Source organism: Parasteatoda tepidariorum, chromosome 2, assembly GCF_982258835.1.
Source record: "Parasteatoda tepidariorum strain Cologne lab strain chromosome 2, Ptep-v5.0, whole genome shotgun sequence".
NCBI lineage: Eukaryota > Metazoa > Arthropoda > Arachnida > Araneae > Theridiidae > Parasteatoda > Parasteatoda tepidariorum.
Window position 1 is genome coordinate 65,744,850 of NC_141756.1, and position 23,353 is coordinate 65,768,202.

The 23,353-nt window shown below is 31.8% G+C and overlaps 1 protein-coding gene across 1 annotated transcript in view; it reads left to right on the top strand.

The window, feature by feature from the left end:
• The window catches only part of Dhc93AB (Dynein heavy chain at 93AB), a 115,076-nt gene extending 91,723 nt beyond the window's left edge, over positions 1-23,353 (top strand). Inside the window, exons 50-62 of the mRNA XM_087156600.1 lie at positions 568-873; positions 2,980-3,150; positions 4,631-4,756; positions 6,385-6,581; positions 7,125-7,401; positions 7,608-7,841; positions 9,242-9,393; positions 11,682-11,853; positions 12,848-13,126; positions 14,982-15,173; positions 18,420-18,564; positions 19,148-19,374; positions 21,565-23,353. Coding sequence (XP_087012726.1) covers positions 568-873; positions 2,980-3,150; positions 4,631-4,756; positions 6,385-6,581; positions 7,125-7,401; positions 7,608-7,841; positions 9,242-9,393; positions 11,682-11,853; positions 12,848-13,126; positions 14,982-15,173; positions 18,420-18,564; positions 19,148-19,374; positions 21,565-21,813 — 2,727 coding nt within the window. The 3' untranslated portion in view covers positions 21,814-23,353. The remainder of the gene's footprint in view (positions 1-567; positions 874-2,979; positions 3,151-4,630; positions 4,757-6,384; positions 6,582-7,124; positions 7,402-7,607; positions 7,842-9,241; positions 9,394-11,681; positions 11,854-12,847; positions 13,127-14,981; positions 15,174-18,419; positions 18,565-19,147; positions 19,375-21,564) is intronic.

Genomic DNA, 23,353 nt, shown 5'->3' on the forward strand with positions numbered 1-23,353 from the left:
AATTGATTCTGTTTTGAAACTCTGTGTTTAAATTTAAAATAGGTATTAAAAATGTATTAAAATTAAATATGTGTTAAAATTAAAATTTAGTGCTGAAAATTTGAAGTTAAATTTCGTAGGAAAATAAAAACATCCAAAAACTGAGCTGGGAGTAAATTCACAAATTTTTCACATTCTCAAAATTTAATGACGCTGCATCTTGTACTGTCACAACTGACAGTTTGCCAAAGCTTGTTTAAATAAATGCCAATATAATAATACATATTGGCATTTATTTAAACAAGCTTTTATACAAACAAACACCATAATTCATCAATCATCTTAACCATATTATTGTAAATAATATAATATTAAATGATGATGTTATGAGGTATTCATATTGTACCGCAGTAATGATACAAAGATTTTGCATTTTCTTTAAAATTATTTCCTTAATGCTCTGAAAAAATGCTGCAAAAAAACGGACTCTTTAAGGGAAAAAATTGTAAACACGATGGCTTTATAATTAATCTCAATAAAACTGCTGAGTATAAAATTTTAAAACGTTTCTTCATTTGTAAAATGCAGGCAAGATTGACTAAAGAACAAAGTGAATTCGCCACCACCTTGAAAAGTCTGGAGGAAAGTCTTCTCTCGCGATTATCTCAAGCAGAAGGTAATCTGGTCGGAGATGTATCTCTGGTTGAAAGTCTGGAATCCACTAAAGCGACGGCTGCTGAAATAAAAGCAAAAGCCACGGAAGGCAGTTTGACTGAGGCTTCCATTAATGAGGCAAGGGAAATGTACAGAGATGTTGCCATTCGTGCTTCTCTAGTATATTTCGTTATCCAAGACCTTGCCACACTCAGTCCCATGTACCTTTTCTCATTAAAAGTAAGTGAGAATGAAGATAGTTAAAAAAATTTTAAGTTATCACAGTCATCTTGTGTCTATTCATAAAAGAACGTCATAATCGCCATAACTGGATACCTTCAAGCGACGTCATCGTGACATGCGTCTATTCTATAGCCAATCAGATTAGACTCTTACGCGTTACATATTCAGTTAAATCTGATTTAAATCACATGGTTGGGCCAAATCACGTCTTTTCCTTCTTCTCGAGTTGCAAGTACCCATTTTAACTTCAAGGCTAACTACCCTCATAAGTTTTGTTTTAATTTATTGTTTTTTCGTTTTTTGCGATCCCATGTTAAAAATGTGATAAATTTGGAATCTTTAAGCGATTACGTAAATCCAGTGCATGGTTAGGCAATTACGTCCCGATTGAAATTTAAAACTGACATTACATCATAGGTTTCTCTTTTTGCTGATTACTAAGCCTATGTTAAAAAATAAAACATCAGGAATTTTAAATGCTCAAATTGATTCTTTGTGTAACTATTTGTACAACAACGCTACAGTTGAGTTTTAAAGCTATTATATATCATATATATGTTTCCTTTCGCAGATAATACTAAGTCCAAATTAAAAGTACGAAACACTTGAATTTTAAATGTACATATTAATTCTGCGCATGACTACTTCTAATTTAACGAACAACTGAACATCATAAATAATGGACTTCATAAGTTTCTCCTTTTTTTACCGCTAATCTTAAATCCATAATAAAGTACGAAAATGTGTACAAAATCTTGGAAAGTTGTAAATAGGACATACAGGAAGTAGAAAAAAATAAACCTTTGTATGCATTAAATGTGAGTAAGTTATATTTATTTTCCAGGTTCTGAATTAATTCATATGATCATATAACTGCTTTAAGTAACAAATTAAAAAATTATCGAGTTGGAAAATAACAATAAACAATTCGTTTTCCTTATTTCTGATAGAGAAAAGTTCTTCATTTATATCGTTAACATCTGAATTTCAGTAGTCCTCCCACATAATGTTTATTTTTAGAATCCTTGTCATGAGTGGTACAAAAAAATATATTACATTATAGATCGTAAATTAATTTTTAAGCAGAGAAAAAAAAACGCTTTTAAGATTTGTGAAATCATAAGTGAAGAAGGCGTGGTATAAATTTTAAAATTAGTTTAATTTCCTGATACAATTTAAAGGGGCTTCTAGCAATCATCTTTCAACTCCTCTCTGCTTCTGTCGTCAATCAAACAGGTTTTAATGTTTAATGCTTTATTCCGTAGTGTGATTAGACAGATTTAGATGGAATTTTCGCTCATTCTTCGTATAAACATTGATTTGAGGCGCCTAATATGTACACTTTATTCACTCCATTTCTGATCATTATTCTTAATATATATTGAGGGTAATGATTTCGGCATGATGATAATTTCGTTCATTTATAATATCGAATAATAAAATGTAAGAAGTCCGACCGTGGACTGATCGCAAAGACACTGTTCCCAGTAGATCACGAAGTGAAGCATGACTTGCTGCAGTCAGTGAGTAGGTGGGTGACCACTTTGATCAGCCTCCAAAGGGACCGAAGGCGCGTGGTATCGCTCCTCGTTAAACTGTTCTACCACAAAGTGCTCGACTTCGTGCACAGGTTGTCAGGCTACTAAAGTGGGGAGAGTTCCCCTCTGCTGAGGATCAGAATATTGATGGCATGTTTTCGGATCATCCTCAGGGGTGTTTCCCAGACAGTTACCAATAGCTCATTGTGCAGCTCTAGTGCGACGTAAATAAAGTACCTACCTACCTCAAATGTAAGAAAGATTTAACTTGCCCGCTATTAGGGCTAATAATTTCAACAGTGTATTCTCAACATAAATCAAGAAGAAATTAAATTCGTCGTTTCATCATTTGAAAACAAAATAATAATTCCAAAAGCAGAAAAAGGAATTATTTAATTAGTGATTGGAATTTGATTGATTTCAGATTTTGAAATCTGAAGTTGGGAATTATATTATACATAAAAATTAAAATTGCACTTATACTGTATGGTTGTGCTTCCAGATTTAAAAAAAGTCCCTTTTCTAAATTTGGATTGTGCTCATGTCGAATGCTTTCTTCTTTCAGTCCATCAAAGAAGTATTTCATAAGGCCATAGATAAATGCGCCCACACAGAAGCTGTAGCTGCGAGAGTGAGACTTCTCGTTCAAGATGTCACATTATCTATTTTCCGGTATGTCAGCAGAGGTTTGTTTGAAAACCATAAGATTGTACTGGCCACCCACTTAACGTTCCAGGTAACAATTATATTTCAGTAAACGAATAAATTAAAAGTGATGAAAAAATCTAACTATGTATTTTATTTAAAAATGTGTATAAAGTTTTTCAGAAGCATAAAACGTTGTTTAGACGTTCGACTAATATGCATAGAAATCTAAATATATTTAAAATTAGACTGGATTAGTTAGTTATTTTTCCAGCATAAGTGCTTTTTTTTCTCAAAGGAAAACAAAATGTGCATAGGATACTCCGAAATTCCCAAAGGAAAGAATTTTGCTTAAAAGAACTGATTTTTACTGTAAAAAAGATGAGAATTTTTTACTGATTCGTCAATAGGATTGTTATGGCAGTGCTCCCTAGCATTTTTATCACCCCAAATCGGTCAATTTTTGATAATTTTGCAGCTGTCTACTAAGAACGCTGATTGTCTATATTTTATATTGTTTTGATTTAATAATTTTAATTTGATAGTATTTGGGCGTGCCTTCAAAATAGAATACTATTAAATGCTTGGTATTGGTGCAGCTTTAGGTGACATCTCTCAGCTCCCGGTTAACCTGTCGTCCATGGAAAGTCATGCACACTTAATAAAAATATTAGGTTTGTAGACCACTGTCTTTTTTTTAATATTTTATATCCGTCGTTGAACAGCCGACCCAATTTTGGGTTTACGACTACTGATGTTCAACTCCGTAGCCTTGTAATTTTGAACCAATTCAGCAGCCAAGGAAACTCCTGGATAAGTACCCCCCGTGGCATTGATTTGTTATGGGAATATGGAGGAATTTGCGACTCCACAGATTTAACATGCATCAGTCACCATTTACTACACGGGAAGTCTTCCGCCGGCTGGGATCGAACCCACGAACTTTTGGACATGGGCCCAGTGCCCTACCAACCAGGCTATCCCGGCCTAGAGACCACTAGTTTATTGAATAGCAAATGACCTGCGTGATTTTACTAGCGCAAGTTTTACCGAAATTTTAGACCATTTTGCTGACTATTGTTTACAGCGTTTAATTTCCTTATTCAAAGCATGAGGGCTGCGGTCTCGTGAGCATAAATATTAAATTTTAAGAAGAACAAGAGAAAAAGGTCTTATGTTATTAAATAGCATTATCTGAATTATGTTATTAAATAACATAATTCTGATCTTCAAAATTAAAAATTACTCGGCCAGTGAATTATTCAAAATATCGCTGAACCATGAAATACGTTGTTTTATCAAGTTAAGCAGAAATTTAACTAACCTCAACGATTCCTGTAGACTTATTTCCTTCGTTAGCAGCATTTTAGTGCACAAATGGTCAACTACAAGCTTCTAATCTTGCATGAGTTTTGAAACACTCCATATTACTGAGAAACACTAGTCTATTTAAGCGAATGAATTTTGTGACTTGACTTTGTTTCTCCTAAATTACCTAAACAAAGTGTTAAAAATTTTAATTAAACAGCTTATTAACGTTTAGAAACCTATAGATTTTTTTCATTTGTTAGATTCTTCAGATGAAAAATCAGATTCCAGCAGAAGCAGCCGAATTTCTCCTTCATCAAAATATTGAGGATTCGACTCTAGAAAGTCCGGTTGAGTTTATGAGTAATCAGTCATGGGCAGCAATAAGAGTAAGATACACATATAGGAGATTTTGATTAATAAAATTGTATTTATTAATTATTAATTACAAAGATTTTTCTAACATAAATGTCCATGCTGTATCTCTGTTACATTTTACTACAGCCAACGATTCATAACCGACAGACACATGTTTGTTGATTTGTTACTGCCATCGATTAATAACACTGAGGTACAATTTTCTTTTGTCTTCTGTTACATGAGATTTTTTAACAGAGTTTAAGGGATTTTATATTGCTGATTTCAAATCAGCAATTGATTTCTTTCTCCAAGCTACAATTTTTTTTAAAAGATATTTTTGATATATTTTTTGTCAAAATGTGGAAGTTTAAAAACGTAATATTTAAATAGGGGATCGAATAAATATTGCGACAAACATCTAGGGGAACTAGGGCACGTCATCAGGGTTAATAGTGCGTAGAACGTCATCGAAGAGGCACTTCTCTATTATGATGGCATTTTCGGGCTCTAATTCCAAGGCACTTTTTATCCTAATGATCCCTAACTTCTCTGGAAGTTTGTCGCAATATTTATGCGACCCCTATTATATATAACTCTTTTAAACTTGTATGTTTCGACAAAAATAGACTCTAAGTACCATTTTTAAAAAAGAACCGTAGCTTGGAGAGAAAAATTTATTGCAGATTTAAAACCAGTCATCTTAAGATCCGTTAAGCAATCTCATGCAACAGAAAACGAAAAAAAAATTGTTCCCCAGTGTAATGATTGAATATTAATGTGCAGACGATAATATCAAAACGAAATGATCTGGCATCAATAGAAGAAATGGTTGTCGAAGGAATCAGAAATTTTTAATTTCTTATCCGCTTAGAAATTAATTAAAAATAGTCTCATTATTTATTTTTCTTCTTCCGAATCTTAAATGAAATGGGGAAGAAGCCTGTTATGTTTATTGAAATTCGAAGTTAATATCTGTTATATTAGGTTGTTGAAAAAGTTCTGCAACACTTGCGAAAATTTCATCTTTTATGAATTTTCTTTTTGTGTTGTTGTTTCTTGATGTTCTTAGTTCAAACTTTCATCCACAAGCTCTACATGATTTTGAAAAACTGAACTTCGGGTTTTGATTCGTTATTGCTATAAACGAGATCCTTCAGCAAGGGATGTTGCAAATATGCTGCAGAACTTTTTTAACAACTTAATAGATTCACTGATTGCATAACTTAAAAAATTCGGGGGGGAAAAGACGACAAAAAAGTGGGTTTTTCAAATTATTTTTTAAGTAGAAGAAAATCGTCCTTAAAAATGAAATGGATGAATGAAATGAAATGCATCAAGTTTTGATGGGAAAAGTTTGAACTTGACGATGGAAAAAAATGGAAAATATTTTAGCACAGGATGGGCGTCGTAGTACAGACATGTCGAAAAATTCACACAAATCGCTCGTTAAATACCTCTGAAAAATTAACAATAGAGCTTCGTAATTTGCTTGAAAACATACTCATTTAGCTTCATATTGATAGTTTTATTTTTAGTGCTAAAAGTGTACCAGCAAATCGATATACAGTCACAGATACAGGCATACAAATTCTTCATTTTATTATGTGTATATATTGAGTAAATGTTATTCATTGATTCTTTGTTTAAATTTTTTAAGGCGTTAGCTTCATTAGACGAATTCCAAGGACTCGATCGTGATATGGAAGCCTCACCAAAGCGTTGGAGAAAATTTTTGGATTCTGAGTTTCCAGAAAGAGAAGCGCTTCCCCAAGAATGGAAAAATAGATTTACAAACTTTCACAAGTTGTGCATTCTTAAGTGTCTCAGACCGGATAGAGTCATATACGCAATCAGGTATTAGTTTGTTTGTTTTTTTACATTTGATTTAATTCACTTGCCTCTTTCTTTTGCTCGTCAGGTAACTTAATTTTAATGAGTTGCTGATGAAAAACGTATGAAACATCACTCTTAGCCATAACTTGTCCAATCTCCAATTGATGATTGTCTTTCAAGAAAATCACATCTGAGAATGTTTTTGAACTTTTGAACTTGTTATCGTTTCTTGAGGAGAGTTATTAATCTCTCTCATACTGTCTATAAACAAAGTTTGAACCATAATATCGTATAAATTTACTGAAAAAGTAACAATGAGGTATTAGGCTAAGTTTTGTATTTTTGTTTTACTTGAAACCAAGTCAAGGAAATAGAGTTTGTACACAATGTGGTTCAAGATAACACCATCTTTAGGTTGCAAAAAGTATGATAAAAGATACTATTGCCAGTTTCAAACAATGTAAATTGTGTTGTTAATCAAAACATTTTTCTTCCAGAAATAATGCCAACGTTCGGAAACACGAAAACTGTCAATCAAAATTTTTTTTAAATTCCTCTTTTTAGGGACTTTGTGGCTGAAATTCTTGGCCCAGAATTTGTCGATAGCCGAAGCAACGATTTAGAGGAAATCTTGGATGAATGCAATGCCAAAACTCCTATACTCTTCATTCTGAGTCCTGGTGTAGATCCACTTCATGATCTTGAAGCTTGTGGCATCAGACGTGGTTTCTCGTCAGATCTCAAGAACTTCCAGAACGTTTCTCTTGGTCAGGGCCAAGAAACAGTTGCGGAACAGACTCTGACAGACGGACTGAGCAACGGCCATTGGGTTGTACTTCAGGTTAGAATTAACAATTTCTCAAAGAACATATCATTATAAAATATGCATAAACCACTCGTTATCTTGTTGAATAGGTTTATACAAAAGTAATTTGGTATAAATCAATGGATTTTTTTCTTCTAAGATTCAATATTGCACTTAAAAATATTAAATCATAAGTTTAAGTATAAACTGGAGACTAATTAACAACGTCTTCAATTTTTCAGAATATTCATTTAGCGAAAGCCTGGCTTCTTTGCTTGGAGAAGAAATTCGAAGAGATAAATGAATGTGAGGTCCACTCAGAATTCAGACTCTTCCTGAGCGCAAATCCCCTTGAAGAAGAAGAACATTCGGATTTCATGCCACCCGGTGTGCTGGAAGCATGCTTGAAAATCACAAATGAACCCCCAAAAGGAATGCAAGCTAATCTTCATAAAGCTTTGGATAACTTTTCTCAGGTAAGAAATAATTTAGTGAATGATAATTTCAACCACCAAAGTTGAACTGGATCGATCGATTGACCAACACTTTAGCAATTGTCTTTGCATTAAAGTGCTAAAAACAACAAGATTTTTTTTCAATTGGGTACTTACATTTCAAGAAGAAGATGATCACGGATACTCACACATATGACTCATGACGTCAGCACCAGCTGATCGTTGCTAAGCAAAATGGCCAGTTAAAGTTCAGCTAAGTTTCTTCGCTTAAGTTAGAATGTTAATTAACGAAGTTAATTAAATGCTGTACCGTATCGCACATCGAATTCATTGAAAAATTCTTTCTTGACTACGTCTTTCACTTAACATAGATTTATTATTCGTTTATGTATTTTATTGTAATTGTATTATATATTTCTTTTGTGTTCCTGGCAACTTCCATGCATAATAAGTTTGTTTATGTTCTGCATGGCTTCAAGTTTGCCTCTATGTTAAGTGAGAAATATATAGTGAAAAATTGAAATCTTTATGAAAGAATCTTTGTGTAAGAATATAGAATGTATCACTTAAGAGAATTGATACTTGACGGGCTTGGCTTACTCGAAATAGAATGGAAAGAATAGTTGCTAACGTAATCACACATTGAAACATAACGTTGATCGAGATACACATACTACGTCACTTGCAGGTATCCCATTGCAACGTCTCAAGCACTAGAGTTTTGTTGCTGTTGGCAACCGATTGATGCAATTTTGAAGGTATAGTTACTTAAGTGAAGTGAGCTTAGGCATCTCTTATAACGATGCAAATTTTAAAATAATTGCAAATTAGAATTAGTGTAGTTGTTGACTAGGAAATCATAGTCAACTATGTTACTCTTAAGGCTGAGGAAAATCAGTTGATCTTCATCAATTCAATAATTTTTATGTCTTTGTAAATCTTCCAATGATATCAAGGCCAGTTATAATATATCACAGGCTAGAGTCTTGTTGCTGGGGGTAATCAGTTGACGCAGGTTTGGTATTTAGGTCATTTCAGAGACGTGAGCTTAAGCATATTTACTCTTATGTAAATTTTAAAGTCAATTTTTCTGCACTTCCCTGGGCTTATTATCACGTCTAGAACTTAAAAATGCTTAAGTCATTTCATCTTAGACTATCTTTTGAATTTCTTTAAGTATAATTTCAATTAGAAAAAACTTTTTTATCATTCCAATATTTTTTTAACCTTTTTTACAAGATCCTAGTGTTAGTAATTTTTTTCTTAGAACACTCCTGACTAACACAAAAACTAAAATACATATTTTCTCGTATCTTTAAAGTGTAATTGATTGCCCTTCCAATTTCAGTATGTTTTGGGGTTATTAGCATAATAATAATTTGTTGCCATAAGGTTTTCTAATCCTTTTTAATTTCTAACAGGAAACATTCGATTCCAGTGCTCGAGAGAGCGATTTCAAGAACTTACTGTTCACTCTGTGTTATTTCCACGCTGTCCTTACAGAAAGAAGGAAGTTCGGATCTCAAGGCTGGAACTATCCTTACCCTTTCAACGATAGCGATCTCCTTATAAGGTATTATTATCTGTTCCAAAGGTAAATTTTAAAAAAATTACCTCTTTTTTCGTAGTATATTCTAATGCTTGAAACATAATATAATTGTATTTCAACTACATAATATTTGTAAATATAGTACAGTTGAATTGTAAATTTCGTATAGTCAGTATAAGAAGTAAAAAGAGTATTTTAAGTTTCCATCACGATTTTTTTTTTTGTATGCAATTACAAATCAACGAGGTTTTAACTGTACTGACTGAATCACGCCCGGTGGCTGAGCGGTAGCGCTCCGCGCTGTCGTGCCACGAGTCCCTGGTTCGATCCTTGGGCCGGGCAAGGTTGACTCAACCTTTCATCCCTTCAGTGGGTTGATAAATGAGTACCAGGCATGCTTGGGAACTAAACACTGCGGGTTCCATGTTCGGCTGACCACCTGACCGGAACATCTGCTTCTGCACCCCAGAGCCTAAGATCAAGAAAACTGAGATGGGCACAGTAGGCCTTGGCCCTCTAGAGCTGTCGCGCCGCTGAGTTTAGTTTAGTAACTGAATCACAGAAAGTGAAATACTAAAACAAAAGCAAGTTTATGTAAACCTAGAAGTTTATAGTGAGGGTTTTGAATGTTTGTCTGAATAGAAAACTAAAAATAAGCAATTTCAGAATTAATGTATAATATTTTTTAATCGACGCTTAACGTTCGACTTTATAATCTTGTAATTTAAAACCCAAATATGAAGACAAAGACACTTTAACAGCCTTCTTGGATGACTTTTTGAAATTAATAAATCCGAATTTGTATTATAAAGAGAGAAAACCTGCGAAAACCTTTTGTAAGTCAGTCAAAGAAAAATTACTTATAATTTAAGGTACCAACATTATAATCAGTGTAAAAATCGGGGTCAATATACAAATCGAGCAATCCAGGCGAATCCGCACAGTGTTGCCTAGCTCGAAACTTAACCTGAACATTCAAACTCAAAACATTCTATGTATACTATAAATGGGTGAGTGAATGTAAACAATAACAAGTTTCTTAAAAAAGAAAAAAATATGGAAAATTTTTGGTGTATCTCCGCGCTTATGTTACGTTTACGATACAGAATGAACGCAAACACGATACGGTTACGATATAGAATGTTACGATACAGTCTGAGCAGTGTTGTTATTTTGAAAATTTAATTTTTATGATTTTTATTTAAATTTAGCTATGATTTTAACATTCATAAGAGTTTTCTGCAATTTATAAATTCTAAAAAGTCGTGAGTCGTAAGTAAATTTGAGAAAATTAATATTACAACATAAGAAAAGCGTAAGGTTTCCCATGTTTTGAATGTTATCCTTTGTTTGGCTAAATTTATGTAAAATGTTATTATTTTTAGTTTCTTGGATAACATCAGAGTATGCTAGTGAAATCTTTCGAATTCGTTTGTTGATTGCTTCGTTGAAAGTTAAATTGAACGAACGCGTTATATTATAAACACTTCAAGCATAAAAATATTCGAAGGTATCGTTGTCATATAAAATTATGCTTTTTTGCAAGTAATATGATATTTTCATAACTGTTGTGAGTTTGGGACAATTACTTGTGACTGTTGGGGAAAGTTTAGCATATCAATTCCCAGCGATGTCTATGCTTATGCTGAAAAAGGCGTGAAACGTCAATGTTTAAAAAAGCCACAGTTTTGTCCAAATGAAAAGCGTTTGTGATCTAATTTTTTAATACTTAAAAACTTACACCAATGCTACCTTATCTGGGCTCAAAAATTTTCAAAAGCTGTAGGGTATTTTGTGCTGTGATTTTGATAATTTTTCTGTTGGTGGAGAAATATCGCCAAATTGATGATTTTTTAAAATGTTTAATGCCTTAAAAATATTTAAGTTATTCGTCCGCTCTAAAGTCCAGATAATTCTTCACAGTAAGATGATATATATATAATTTAAAATTATCGTTTTGCTTCAAGTGTAAGGTACTTAAACAGTGGCTTTTTTTAAATTTACTTGGTGACAGACCTTCGATAAACCATGTTAAGCATAAAAATAAATCGGAAGTAGTAATCCGGAAGTCTTACGATGAAATGTAACCCCTAGCGACACCTGTGCATAGCTTTATACAGTTAACCATTCATATATCAGCTCAATTTAGAAGACTTAATCACTTGGTTGGCATTTCGAATTAAAAATATTGCCCTTTAGTTAGTAGATGAAAATCCAAGGATTATATCAAAATGATCTTTTCGTAAATATGTTAGGTATTAACATAACATTATTATAAATTAAATTTAATGACATTTTTTTTCCTTACGCAGCGCAAATGTTCTTCATAATCATCTGGATAGTGAGGGAGGTCGGACGTCGCACATTCCATGGGATGATCTTAGATTTTTGTTTGGCGAAATTATGTATGGTGGACACATCACTGACGACAAGGATCGTAAAGTCTGTGCTGCTTATTTAAACAGATACTTCAATAACGAACAGGTGGAAAATGCTTGTTAATTATGCATTTTAAGTATGTTAATAATTATTATGAATTGAACTCGGATAACTGATACAGGAATGCCATAGGCATGCTATTATTAAACGCATTGATAACTAACGCAATTCAACAACAACAAGAAACTTTTTGTTTTAGGCATCTAAAAGAAGGTCGATTGTTCTGTACTTGTACTAAATCAAACTTGCTGATCACGAAAACAACCACAACGAAAGTTTCCTTAGCTTAGTTTCAAAGCAATTCAATCAAAAAGAATTAATTCTACACTAATCTTATAAAAAATGTAACTTTACTGAAATTCGTAAATCGTTAAAACTTTAATATACAGTAGCTCAAGTAAACTTCATAAGAAAGCTTAACCCCTAACAGTTTGCTTTTCTATCTGTTTTTGCTAGTATACGAGCAATCTTTACTATTTACTAGCATACGTCAAAAACAGGAGGAAATGGAAGGATTAAACACGGATACGTCAAAAACAGGATGCACAAAATACCATATCGCGTAATATTATGTCAAAAACAAGAAACTGATCAATGAACAAAATATTCAGAAATAAATATTCTTTTCAAATATAGTCTTACAATTGATACATATATTTTTTAATTTATCAAATATTTCCTCCAAATATGAATGTGTAATCCTTTTCTACCATTTCTATCTTTTTTCTCTATTTTCCTTTTTTTCGTAAAATATTTTTAATTACTTTACGAGTGTTTCGAAAACTATTTTGATATAATTTGACAACTTATTAAAAAGTGTGAAATTCTACTCAATACATATACATGAAACTTTCGAAATTAATTTCTATTTTTATTTCATACTACGTAAAGTATTTCGTAGTTTTCTCAGCTTTATTAGATATTCTAGAGGTTTCATACTTTTTCGCAGGTTGGCCTGTTAGTAATAATCTTTGAGTCAGACTAAAGAGAGTATTAATCCCAAAAGGAGCAAGGTACTGATTTATAATTCTTATTTCAGTTAGAACCTGATTACCCTCTTTGCCCAGGGTTTGGTATGCCTCCTATACTTGACTACGAAGGATACCATCACTATGTGACTGAAAATCTACCCGCAGAGAGTCCTATCATGTACGGTCTGCATCCTAATGCAGAAATCGGATGCTTGACAGATGCGTCAAATTCTTTGCTGAGGGCTCTGCATTTTCTGGAACCATCAACTGCTGAGACTCACGACACAATGCTTCTCCTCCAACCTGACGAAATGACTGCTGTTTCTGCTGCTCCTAATGAAGAGAAGGTATTAACCTACCTGCACAAATATAATGCTACAGGGAGCCATAAACCTTGAAATGAGAAAAAATTGAATACAGTAATGTATGTTTGCAAAACTGTTAAACCGGATATTTTATTTCTCGTGAAAATAAGATTGAAAAGAAATTGTTTTACTGCCAGGTTTTTCTTTTCTTCGGGTAAGACTCCATACAGTTTTGCTTACATTTTGCCTCGATTAATAAGTCGTGAAATTCCCAGATATTTTTCTCCGTATAAAAACAAGTTTGAAATAAAATTGTTTTACTACCAGTTTTTTCTCTTTTCCGAGTAAGACTCTATACAGTTTTATATACATTTTAAATTGATTTTTCTTATCATAAAAACGAGATTAATAAGTCGCGGAATTTCCGGATATTTTTCTACAAATAAAAACAACTTTGAAATAAAGTTGTTTTACTGCCATTTTTTTCTCCTTTTGGGATAAGGCTCCACACTGAAATTTTTCTTGTGACTGTTACTCAGTTGTAGACATTAACCTTGGAATTATATACATACTTTAAATAGTGATCGAAAAGGAGTGGATCATATCCTTCATAATGGAATGTACAAAGCAAGGCTTAATTGCAAAATGCAAAATCGGTGAGCCAAACGTGTTTCATAACGAGGAGCGTGTTTACGCGCTCTGTGCAGACTGAAATTTAGTTCAGATGATGTGTTTTAAATTTTTGTTCATCAGATTAATTTTCTTTTAGGCTTTTATTTGTATAAATAGTGCACATATAACAACGAGAGGTGTTTAGAACCCCATATCAAGAGATATTGGGTGGAATGTTTTTACATGTTACATGCCCTATTGCATACACTCAGCGGAGTATGTATTCAATTTCTTTAAAAAAAATAATAATTTGGTACCAAAAGTAGCCAGTAGGAAAAAATCAGGATAACACAACAAATATCCGAGCACTATGTGTGTAATAAATGAATACGTATTTGTCAACTGAAACAATAAGTAAATTTTTTTTTGTTGATAAGAAACAGTATTTAGTAGTACTGATTTAATATAACCGTCTCACACTCCGATGTTTTAGCAATCATTAACTATGCTTGATGTTATAAATTTTTGCTCATTAATGACTTTTAGTGCTATTTTTAAATTATATTAAAGTTAATAAAGCTTGTCTTGCTCCACCGGATCACAATTGGTATCCCCGCAAGTGTCCTGGAGGAGCCCTTGATCTTCAGGGTACACGTGCCGACCAAACCGCTACCTGTAGATTTGTCAGTGGGCATACTAAGAACCTCACTTTCAGTGGACAAATTAAACTTTTTCCACCTTGTAAAAAGTGCAACTCCAGCGAGGCTAGTCCTCACCATCTACTTGATTGCCTGGATTTCACCATGGAAGAGGTTCTTGAGAGACCTCTCCTTTTCCTCGATTTTTTAAGGCTCACGGCCTCAGGGATCTGGCATAGCTCCGCTATCCCAGCTGGGATTGGAAACAACAACAGTGCTATTTCTTTTTCATTCATACATATGAATTGCACTCCTGATTCCGTTCCGTTTAGATTTAACATTGCGCTCAGTACATCTTGGGTTTTAAACATCTCGCGGCATTTTATAAGAACCCTGCACTTGTAGTCCATTTTCAAAATGCAGGAGATTAGAATATCTTCATAAAGCATAATAATTTTAATCGGCTTTAAATATTTTATACTGAATGATTCTATAAATACATGGAAGTTTGTTACAGCAGTTGAAAGTTTTTTAATGCATTCTGTAGTTTTTTATATTTTGCGCGAACGAATCAACACATGAAATATTTTTTTATTTAACTGTTACACGTATTATTTTAATTTTTTGAAATTCTATCTTCGGTACAGATTCGACAAATATCGGAAGATATTTTGGACAAAATACCGAAGGAGTTTCCTTTATCCGATCTTTATGGGAAAACTTCTGAAGAAAGTGTCATAGCACCTTTCACTGCTGTTGCACTTCAGGAATGCGAACGCATGAACGTTCTTTTGCTGGAGCTGAGCACTTCCCTGAGTGATCTTGAAAAAGGTTTGAAGGTATGTTAAATAGCCTGAATATTATAATTTTAGCTTTCAAGTACCATCTTATATATGTCTCTATAAAAGACATGGGATTAGGAGGATTAGGACATGTGATGTGTGCTAGAAAATGCTTGATGGGCACTGAATATAAGAATTTGCTAGACCCACATTTCTTTATATTCAGAAATAACAAGAAGTGCTGTAAAATTGGTATAAATATCGTAAAAAGCAAAAGTAATGCGTAGACCTGGTGCATGCAGTTGACCGCCCACATTTCTTTATATTCAGAAATAACAGGAAGTGCTGTAAAATTGGTATAAATATCGTAAAAAGCAAAAGTAATGTATAGATCTGGTGCATGCAGTTGTTTAAATACTTCTCTAAAGCATCCAAACAGCTGTAAGGTCATGATTTATATCTTACTTATGCTTTTTGCTCGTTCGTTGCATTTTTAACGTACTTTCCGGCTACCTAAAATGATCGAAAAATAACTGAAGCACTGTGTTTAACAAAAGTGCATATTTCAATCATTTCCCTATCGATACAACTAAAATCTGTATCGTAATTTTACTGCCAACTTAAATTTAATGTCAATTTAAAATTCTAACTACTTTAAGATCAGTTAAAGCGCTAATTAAACTGGTGCTCTGTGCATGATAGCTATGTAAGTTTCGATGATTTCCTGATCATTACAAGTCGAATTTTATTTTATTTTATAACTGTGATTGAACAGCCGACCCAATTTTGCGTTTGCGACTACTAATGTTCAGCTTCGTAGCCTTGCAATTTTGAACCTAATCCAGAAGACAAAGAAACTCCTGTATCAAGTATTGGCCGAAATTTGCCTTCGTGGAGTTTTTTCTGATGGAACTAACCCGCATTTGCGTTACGTGAAGAGGAAAACGACGAAGACGTTCGCTGGTTAGTTTGACGGCAAGGGGACTTTAACCCATGATCCGTCTACCACTGAAGATATTTTACGTCAGTTTTGTGATCAGCGCGAGCCAGGTGTGGAATTCGTATAGATCAGCCACTGCTGAGATTCTAACTCAGTTCAACTCATTGGAAAGCGAACGCCCTATCTTCTGAGCCACCACGGCTCAAGTAGAATTTATTAGAATATCATCACCTAGAGAGTTTATCATCAATTCGAAATTCTTGCAGCTTTAAGATTAGCAGGAGTATTAAAAGTTTAACTGACGCTCTATGGATGAATGATATCACAAATTTTAGTAATTTTACGCTCGCTAATGAAATAATTTATCCTTATAATATATCCAATTAAAATTTAACGTCAGTGAAAATTTTGATTACGTTTATAATATGTTAAGTGATCGATTTTTAACGGGCATTAAATGCTTAATAGCTATACAATTTTCAATAGTCTCATAACCACTGCAAAAAGATTTTATCGTCAAATGAGTTTATCGCAAATGACAATTCCGACTAATTTCTAGCCAGCTAAAAAGCTCAAATTGTAACCACACCTCTGTGCTTGACTGCAGAAGAAGTGCTAATCATTTCCTGACCATTGAACGAAGAATTTATTATCTTTTCGCCAAGTAGAAGCAAATAATCGTGAAGAGAGTTTTTAATTATCATATTATCAAATTTAGTTAGAAGTATGTGTTTGATGACAATAAAAGTTTCAATTGTTTCCTAATTGCTCAAAAAATAATTTTTCGCCATATTATTGACAATCGAAATTCCGACTACTTACCAACAGTTAAGTGTTCTAGTTTTAACTAAAGATTATACAGTGCAAATTACAGTTGCTTCCTGAACGCTGGCAAGCGAATTTTATCACTAGATAGAATTTGCCGTCAGTCAAAATTTCGACCTCTTTCCAAATAGTTAGATTGCTAAAACTTTAACTGAAACTCTATGCCTTTTGAAAATACAAGTTACAACTGTTTCATACATATTTCAAGCAAAATATTTCATCATTCCATAACCAATCGAGTTTCGATACTTTTTCATAAATAAACTGACAAGTATCTGAAAAGAAAAAAAAAATAATAACAAATTAAAATCGAATTTTTGAAACTGCGTTTAAATATCTATCTATCTATTTATCTATCTATCTATCTATATATATATATATATATATATATATATATATATATATATATATATATATATATATATATATATATATATATATAATTCTTTTTTTAAATGATGCACTTATTTTTTTCATTTTTGGTCTGAAAAACGAAGAATTGTTTTCTGCGTTTTATTCTACTTTTAAATATGTAGTTTTTAAAAGTTTTGCTTTGTTTTTTTTTAGATATTTGTTCTACAAATTTTTTGGAGCAAACTTTTCTTATCACTTAACATTACAATGTGAAAACATTTTAACAAAAATAAAATTTTAAAAAAAAGGTCTGCAACCTTTTAAGACGTAGGAGCGTAGAAGAGAAGCAATTGTTTCAAAAATGGTAGTTTTCTAGTTTTCTTAAGATATAATTCATTAAAAGAAATCTTTTACTTTAAATGCTGTTACCTTTTTTATTTTTGACTCATATATAACGCAAATATTGATACAATTTTCATTTTAAAATGAAATCTTTGTTCTATCAGGTTTTAGAAACGGTACTTATGGGATGAAATATTAAAAATGTTAGAATAATTAGGTTTTTACAGCATTCAAAATTTAAAAATTTAAATTTCAGAAACATTCAAAATTTGATTAGAAAAAGGGTCATCAGTTTTCAGTTACAAATTTTCTTTATATGTTGTTCAATAACTTGTTGTATTTAAGCTACTCATTTGTTTATTTAAACATTTCTTTGTTAATATTTATCTTTTCATAAATAAATCAATATATAAATCAAATTTAAAAGAACATAGATTCAGAAATGGCAACTGCTCCGCTTTCGGCAGAATATTTAGAAAAGTGGAAAAGCAATAAAAACTGAAGATTGCAGAACTATGCAAATTTCTGATAACACTTTCAAAGCTTTATCACGAACTGAGGGGAATAAAAATGATATTTTATGTATTCGTTTAAATTATTTAAATATTGTGGTTGATGAAAAAATTTTAAATCAAATTTAATAAACCAAAAATCATGCATTAAAACAGGATGCTACCACTAGAAAAACTTTTATCACTAAGTGGAGCAAGATGGCATCTGTGTAGCTTATAACGAGAAAAAAAATCTATTCTAACAATTTTGAGTGATACGTTGTGGTAAAAAGAATTTTTGTTTTGTTTAGTTTGTTGAAGTTAACTTGTTTGAAAATTACTGCTCAATAGGGTGAACTTCCTTGGAGTGACGATATGGATGAACTAGGTGAGTCACTTGCCGCTGATGCTGTACCTCAGGCATGGGCAGTCAAAGCTTATCCCTCATTGTTACCATTGGGATCCTGGTTCTCTGATTTACTGCTGAGGCATAGAGGTATCAAATAATTTATTTCAATTCTTTCTCTTTTAAAACCGAACAACTGATCGGTGTAAACTTGTAAAGGGTCGTTTTGTAAACCTTTTATTTTCGAAGTTTGCTGTGGTAAACTATAGGCATAAAATATTAACTTTTTTTATGGCCGCCATGGCACTTTACTTACTGAATCCGACGTATATGGAGGTAAAAGTCATTTTATTTTATTACTTTTACTATTGTATTACATATAATTAATTTTATTATAATGAATTTACTTAATTATGATTAATTATAATAATTATAATTATGATTTTTATAATTATATTTGATGGTAAGTTAATTTAGTATCCAACCGTTAAGGTTCTGTAATTTAACCATGTTTATTTGTAAATAAATTAAAAATACGGTGCTTGTTTAAAGCTGCTAAAGTGGTAAATAATAGAGAAAAATATCCATTCTATATGAGAAATTATATGATACCACTTTTTCAGCATAGATGATTTTTATATGCTGACCACTTTTTGGAGCTAGGCATTAGTAGGCTAACATTCCGCTACAATTAAGATGAAAGTAATTTATTTTTATTTGTTTTTTCTTTCAGCATTAAGTACCTGGATGAAAGCTGACTTCACTCTTCCTCCAACTGTCTGGCTGGGTGGACTCTTCAGCCCACAGTCATTCTTGACAGCAGTCATACAGACATCGGGAAGGAAACATGACCTACCTTTGGATAAGTTATCGATTCAATGCGAGGTCACCAAGAAAACGCCAGAAGAGTTTGTTTTAACACCTAGAGAAGGGGCCAATATCTCCGGTCTTTACATGGAGGTCAGAATGCTTCTCTCGTTCTAATAAAATCACCTTATTGAGGGACATAGTTGGGGGAAATGTAATTTATTTCAAGAAAGAAATTACTTTTGGTCGTGATTAAAAGTAATTATAATTACTATCGCAATTTTAATTGTTATTTTAAGCAACCATAAAGTACGATTACAATTGTGATATTAAACGCTACTAACTGTGTATAGTTATAATTACTAGTAGACTTAATTCATCTAATATTGTTTTCAAATCAATTACATTTTTCTTTTCTCTGAACTGCCATTACATGCTTTAAAACTTTTTCTAAGAAACATTCAGATCAAATTCGATGTAGCTTAGTGGTCAAACATTTGTGACCATGTAGAAGATATAGACTGTATAAATAGGAACTATTTAGAAACTGTATATATAATCAAGCTTCTTATAACAACCACTTTAACTCGTACAGGACCGTGATCGGATATATTTGATCACGAAATCCCTTCATAGTTCACAGTATCATATATGAGACGTGCCAGACTCTCACGAATCACGATAACACGGATGTAATTTTAATTGGGTACTTTTGGATAACGCTCTATTACATCTCGTATTATATATACTCTTTAGTACGCATACTTTTGATACATGTGAGACGGGGGAAGCGCTTCTTTTGCCGATTCTGAATTATTTAAACAAAGAACGGGCACATGTTTATGGAACCGAATGTCCTCCATCGGATTTACATGAGTGTGGACTCGAACAGATACTTCAGAGCAAGGGCCATTTAGACTTACTGACGTTAAAGACACATATTTCGCTCTGCAAAATGCAAGACAATACTTTTTTTACTACATTTATCAAAAGTCAACCAGAGAAGATAATAAAAAGAATAGAAAAATAGAGCACTCAACACTGCATGTTTAAGATCAATTACAAAAATAACAAACAAATAAAACAAATTAATCTTCAAAAATTCAGAATTCTCCAAAAAATAAAATAAAATATAAGAACAGTCATAGAAATTAACGTAAGAATACAGATTTAATAGTTCCAATGCAGTAGTATTTCTCCTCCATGTTTAAAAGGCGACAAGGGGCTTTCAAATTTTTTTTTTTGAAATTATGAAGGGATTTGCTTGAAATTTTCAGAATACATTTATATTGTTAAAAACAACTTTTATACAAAATTTCAAAGAAATATTTCAAAATTTAAGAAATTAAAAAATTAAAATTTTTGAATTTTTTATGTTTTTTTATATTACTCCTCGCGTCTGAAATTTTGTCAAAATGACAAAATTCTTTTAAAATAATTAATATATTAAAATTATAATAATAAAATATTAGATAATATTGAAAAATTGTTGGGAGTATTTTTTTTATTTTTTATTATAGACACAAATAACATTAAAAAAACAGTAAAAAACCTACATTTTTAGTAAAAAATCATCATACCTCTATAAAATATCATGTATAAAAAAAATTCTATTCACTTAATTCAAAAAACTTTTCCAACAAAATGTTAATAATATTCATCAATATATAGCATTAAATTCCCAGGTCAATAGAACGAAAATTCATTATGCTGGAACAGTTTGAAATTTGTAAATTTGTCAAAAAAGACATTTTGAGAAAAATGACATTTACTACTTTTTCATTGCAAATTTTACTTCTGAACAAATATTTCTTGTTTTTAATATAAATACCTATAAATATTGTCTAATGAAATAATTTAATAACTATATAGTTTAAATTTCTTTAAAAAAATTAACAAAATATTTAACTAATTTAAAATTAATTTTAAACTAAACTAATTGTAACAGTGAGCTGCATTCAAAAAAAGGTAAACAAAGGGGTGTGGTCAAAACTGAAATGGTCATAACTTCATCAGTTTTGCTCTTATTCCAGAATTTTTTTTTTAAATGTTCAGTTAAATGCCAAGATTTCAGAAATATAAAATGTAAAATATCGATTTTTTGACAAATTTTTGCTTCTTTGAAAGTCCCTTGTCACCTGAAAATATGCATGGCATGGAATTAAAATATAGATAAATTTTTTCTAAGTATCTATAATTCACAATTTCATGTCATATAATTGGCTATCATTCGTAATTTCATATATAAGTCTCTATAATTCACATATTGCCTGCTATTTCTAATAAGTCACTTTTTGTATAATCTGCAATAAATCATTCTTAATACATTTCTCTTCTTTGCAGGGTGGCCGCTGGGATTTTGCTACCGGTTGCATTGTAGATCCACTATTGAAAAATCTTCACCCACCGATGCCAGTTATTTGTCTGAAAGCAGTTCTTTCGGATAAAGTTGACATTCGGAATGCTTATGAATGTCCTGTTTACAGAACACGACAGAGGGGCTCCACATTTGTTTGGGAATTTCCGCTTCGTACTCAAGATCCTCCAGATAAGTGGGTCATTGCAGGAACTGCTCTTCTCTTGCAGATATAAACATTGCAACTCAAATCATAATCATTCATAGATAGATATGAACGTTCGAACATAATTACATAACAAGAAATGTACATTTAAACTTGTTACATTTAAGGTAATTAAGTCACAAAATTACATTAACTGTTAAATTTCTAATTGAACCCAGTGAAAATATCTTTAAATCTCTGAGGCTATACTTTATAACCCTTTGACGATGAATTTTTATTGGATTTTATATTTTAACACAAATATAATTTCGATAATTTAACAAATTTTTTTAAAACTACTATTAGATTGTTTTTAATAACTAAAAAATACCGAAATATATTTTTGCTTGTAATTAGAGCATCGGAAAAATATATATATAAAAGTGGCACCGGTATCCCATCAGGGTCAAAAGGGTTAAGAGATTTCACAGATATCGTCTTGTTTTTGACTTGTTTAAGGAAATAAGTCTTAGTTGTCCTGTCATATAAACAAACATGGATCATACTGTAGTATATACATACTCATAAAAATGTTGTTGCTATCCTATTTTAAGCAATCGCTAAGATACATTGTTATTTATTATGTTTGTGATGCATTATTGTTTTTAGCACTTATTTAGTGCATGAATATGACATTATTCCGATGTAATTCTGTGTGAAAGAAATAGAGTTCAGAGAAAGAAGAAGAAAATAAGCGAAAGAAAAATTCATTTGAATTGTTTGAGACTAACTTTTTGCTAACTTTCTTATAATTCTGTTTTTATAACATAGTAACACATCAGCGAGAAATGTACAAAAAGACGTGCACTATGAAACTGTTTTAATTAAAAAAAATTTCATTGAATCAGAGTAAATAGCTGTGAAACTGTAGTAAATCCTAAACCACTCCAGCCAAAATATCTATAAAAAAAAAACGATGCGATATTGCTGAACATCTGGGGCTTTTCCGCCTTCTACTACCAGGGCTAAAGAGAATAGAAGGGCTAGTTCACTCCGCTCTTAGAGCTGAAGCTACGATTTCCCTCCTCATGACGTCACTGTGTTCACAGATCTCGGAGATCGCAAGCAAACATATTATGATAACTTTGCATCTTTCTCTTTGTAAAAATAAGTTAGATTTTTTCTGGTTATTAGCTTTCAAACTTTACGTAATTAACACATTATTTCCGTTCATAAACATAGTTCAAAAAAACTTTCTTGGCCATTATATTAAAAAAAATACCATTTTAAACTTATAAAAATGTTTTACTAGTTGTCGAAAATGACACTATAAATACTTTATTTTAAAAAGCTCAGTTTTAACTTTAATTATTAAGAAAAATGAAAGCATATATCAACACTTTTTTTTTTCTACATATTCTTTTTTAACAATAAGTTGAGTTAAATTCAGAATCCCTGATTTTAAAATATGCCGTTAATAGCAATTTGTTCATACTTAATCATTAGGAAACATCAACCTTAAGAACTAATTACTGAAACAAAATAATAATTTAGGTTCATAATGACATTAGAAATTTTACAATTGTTTATAGATATTTAAATTTACGATGATATAATTTATAGATATTTAA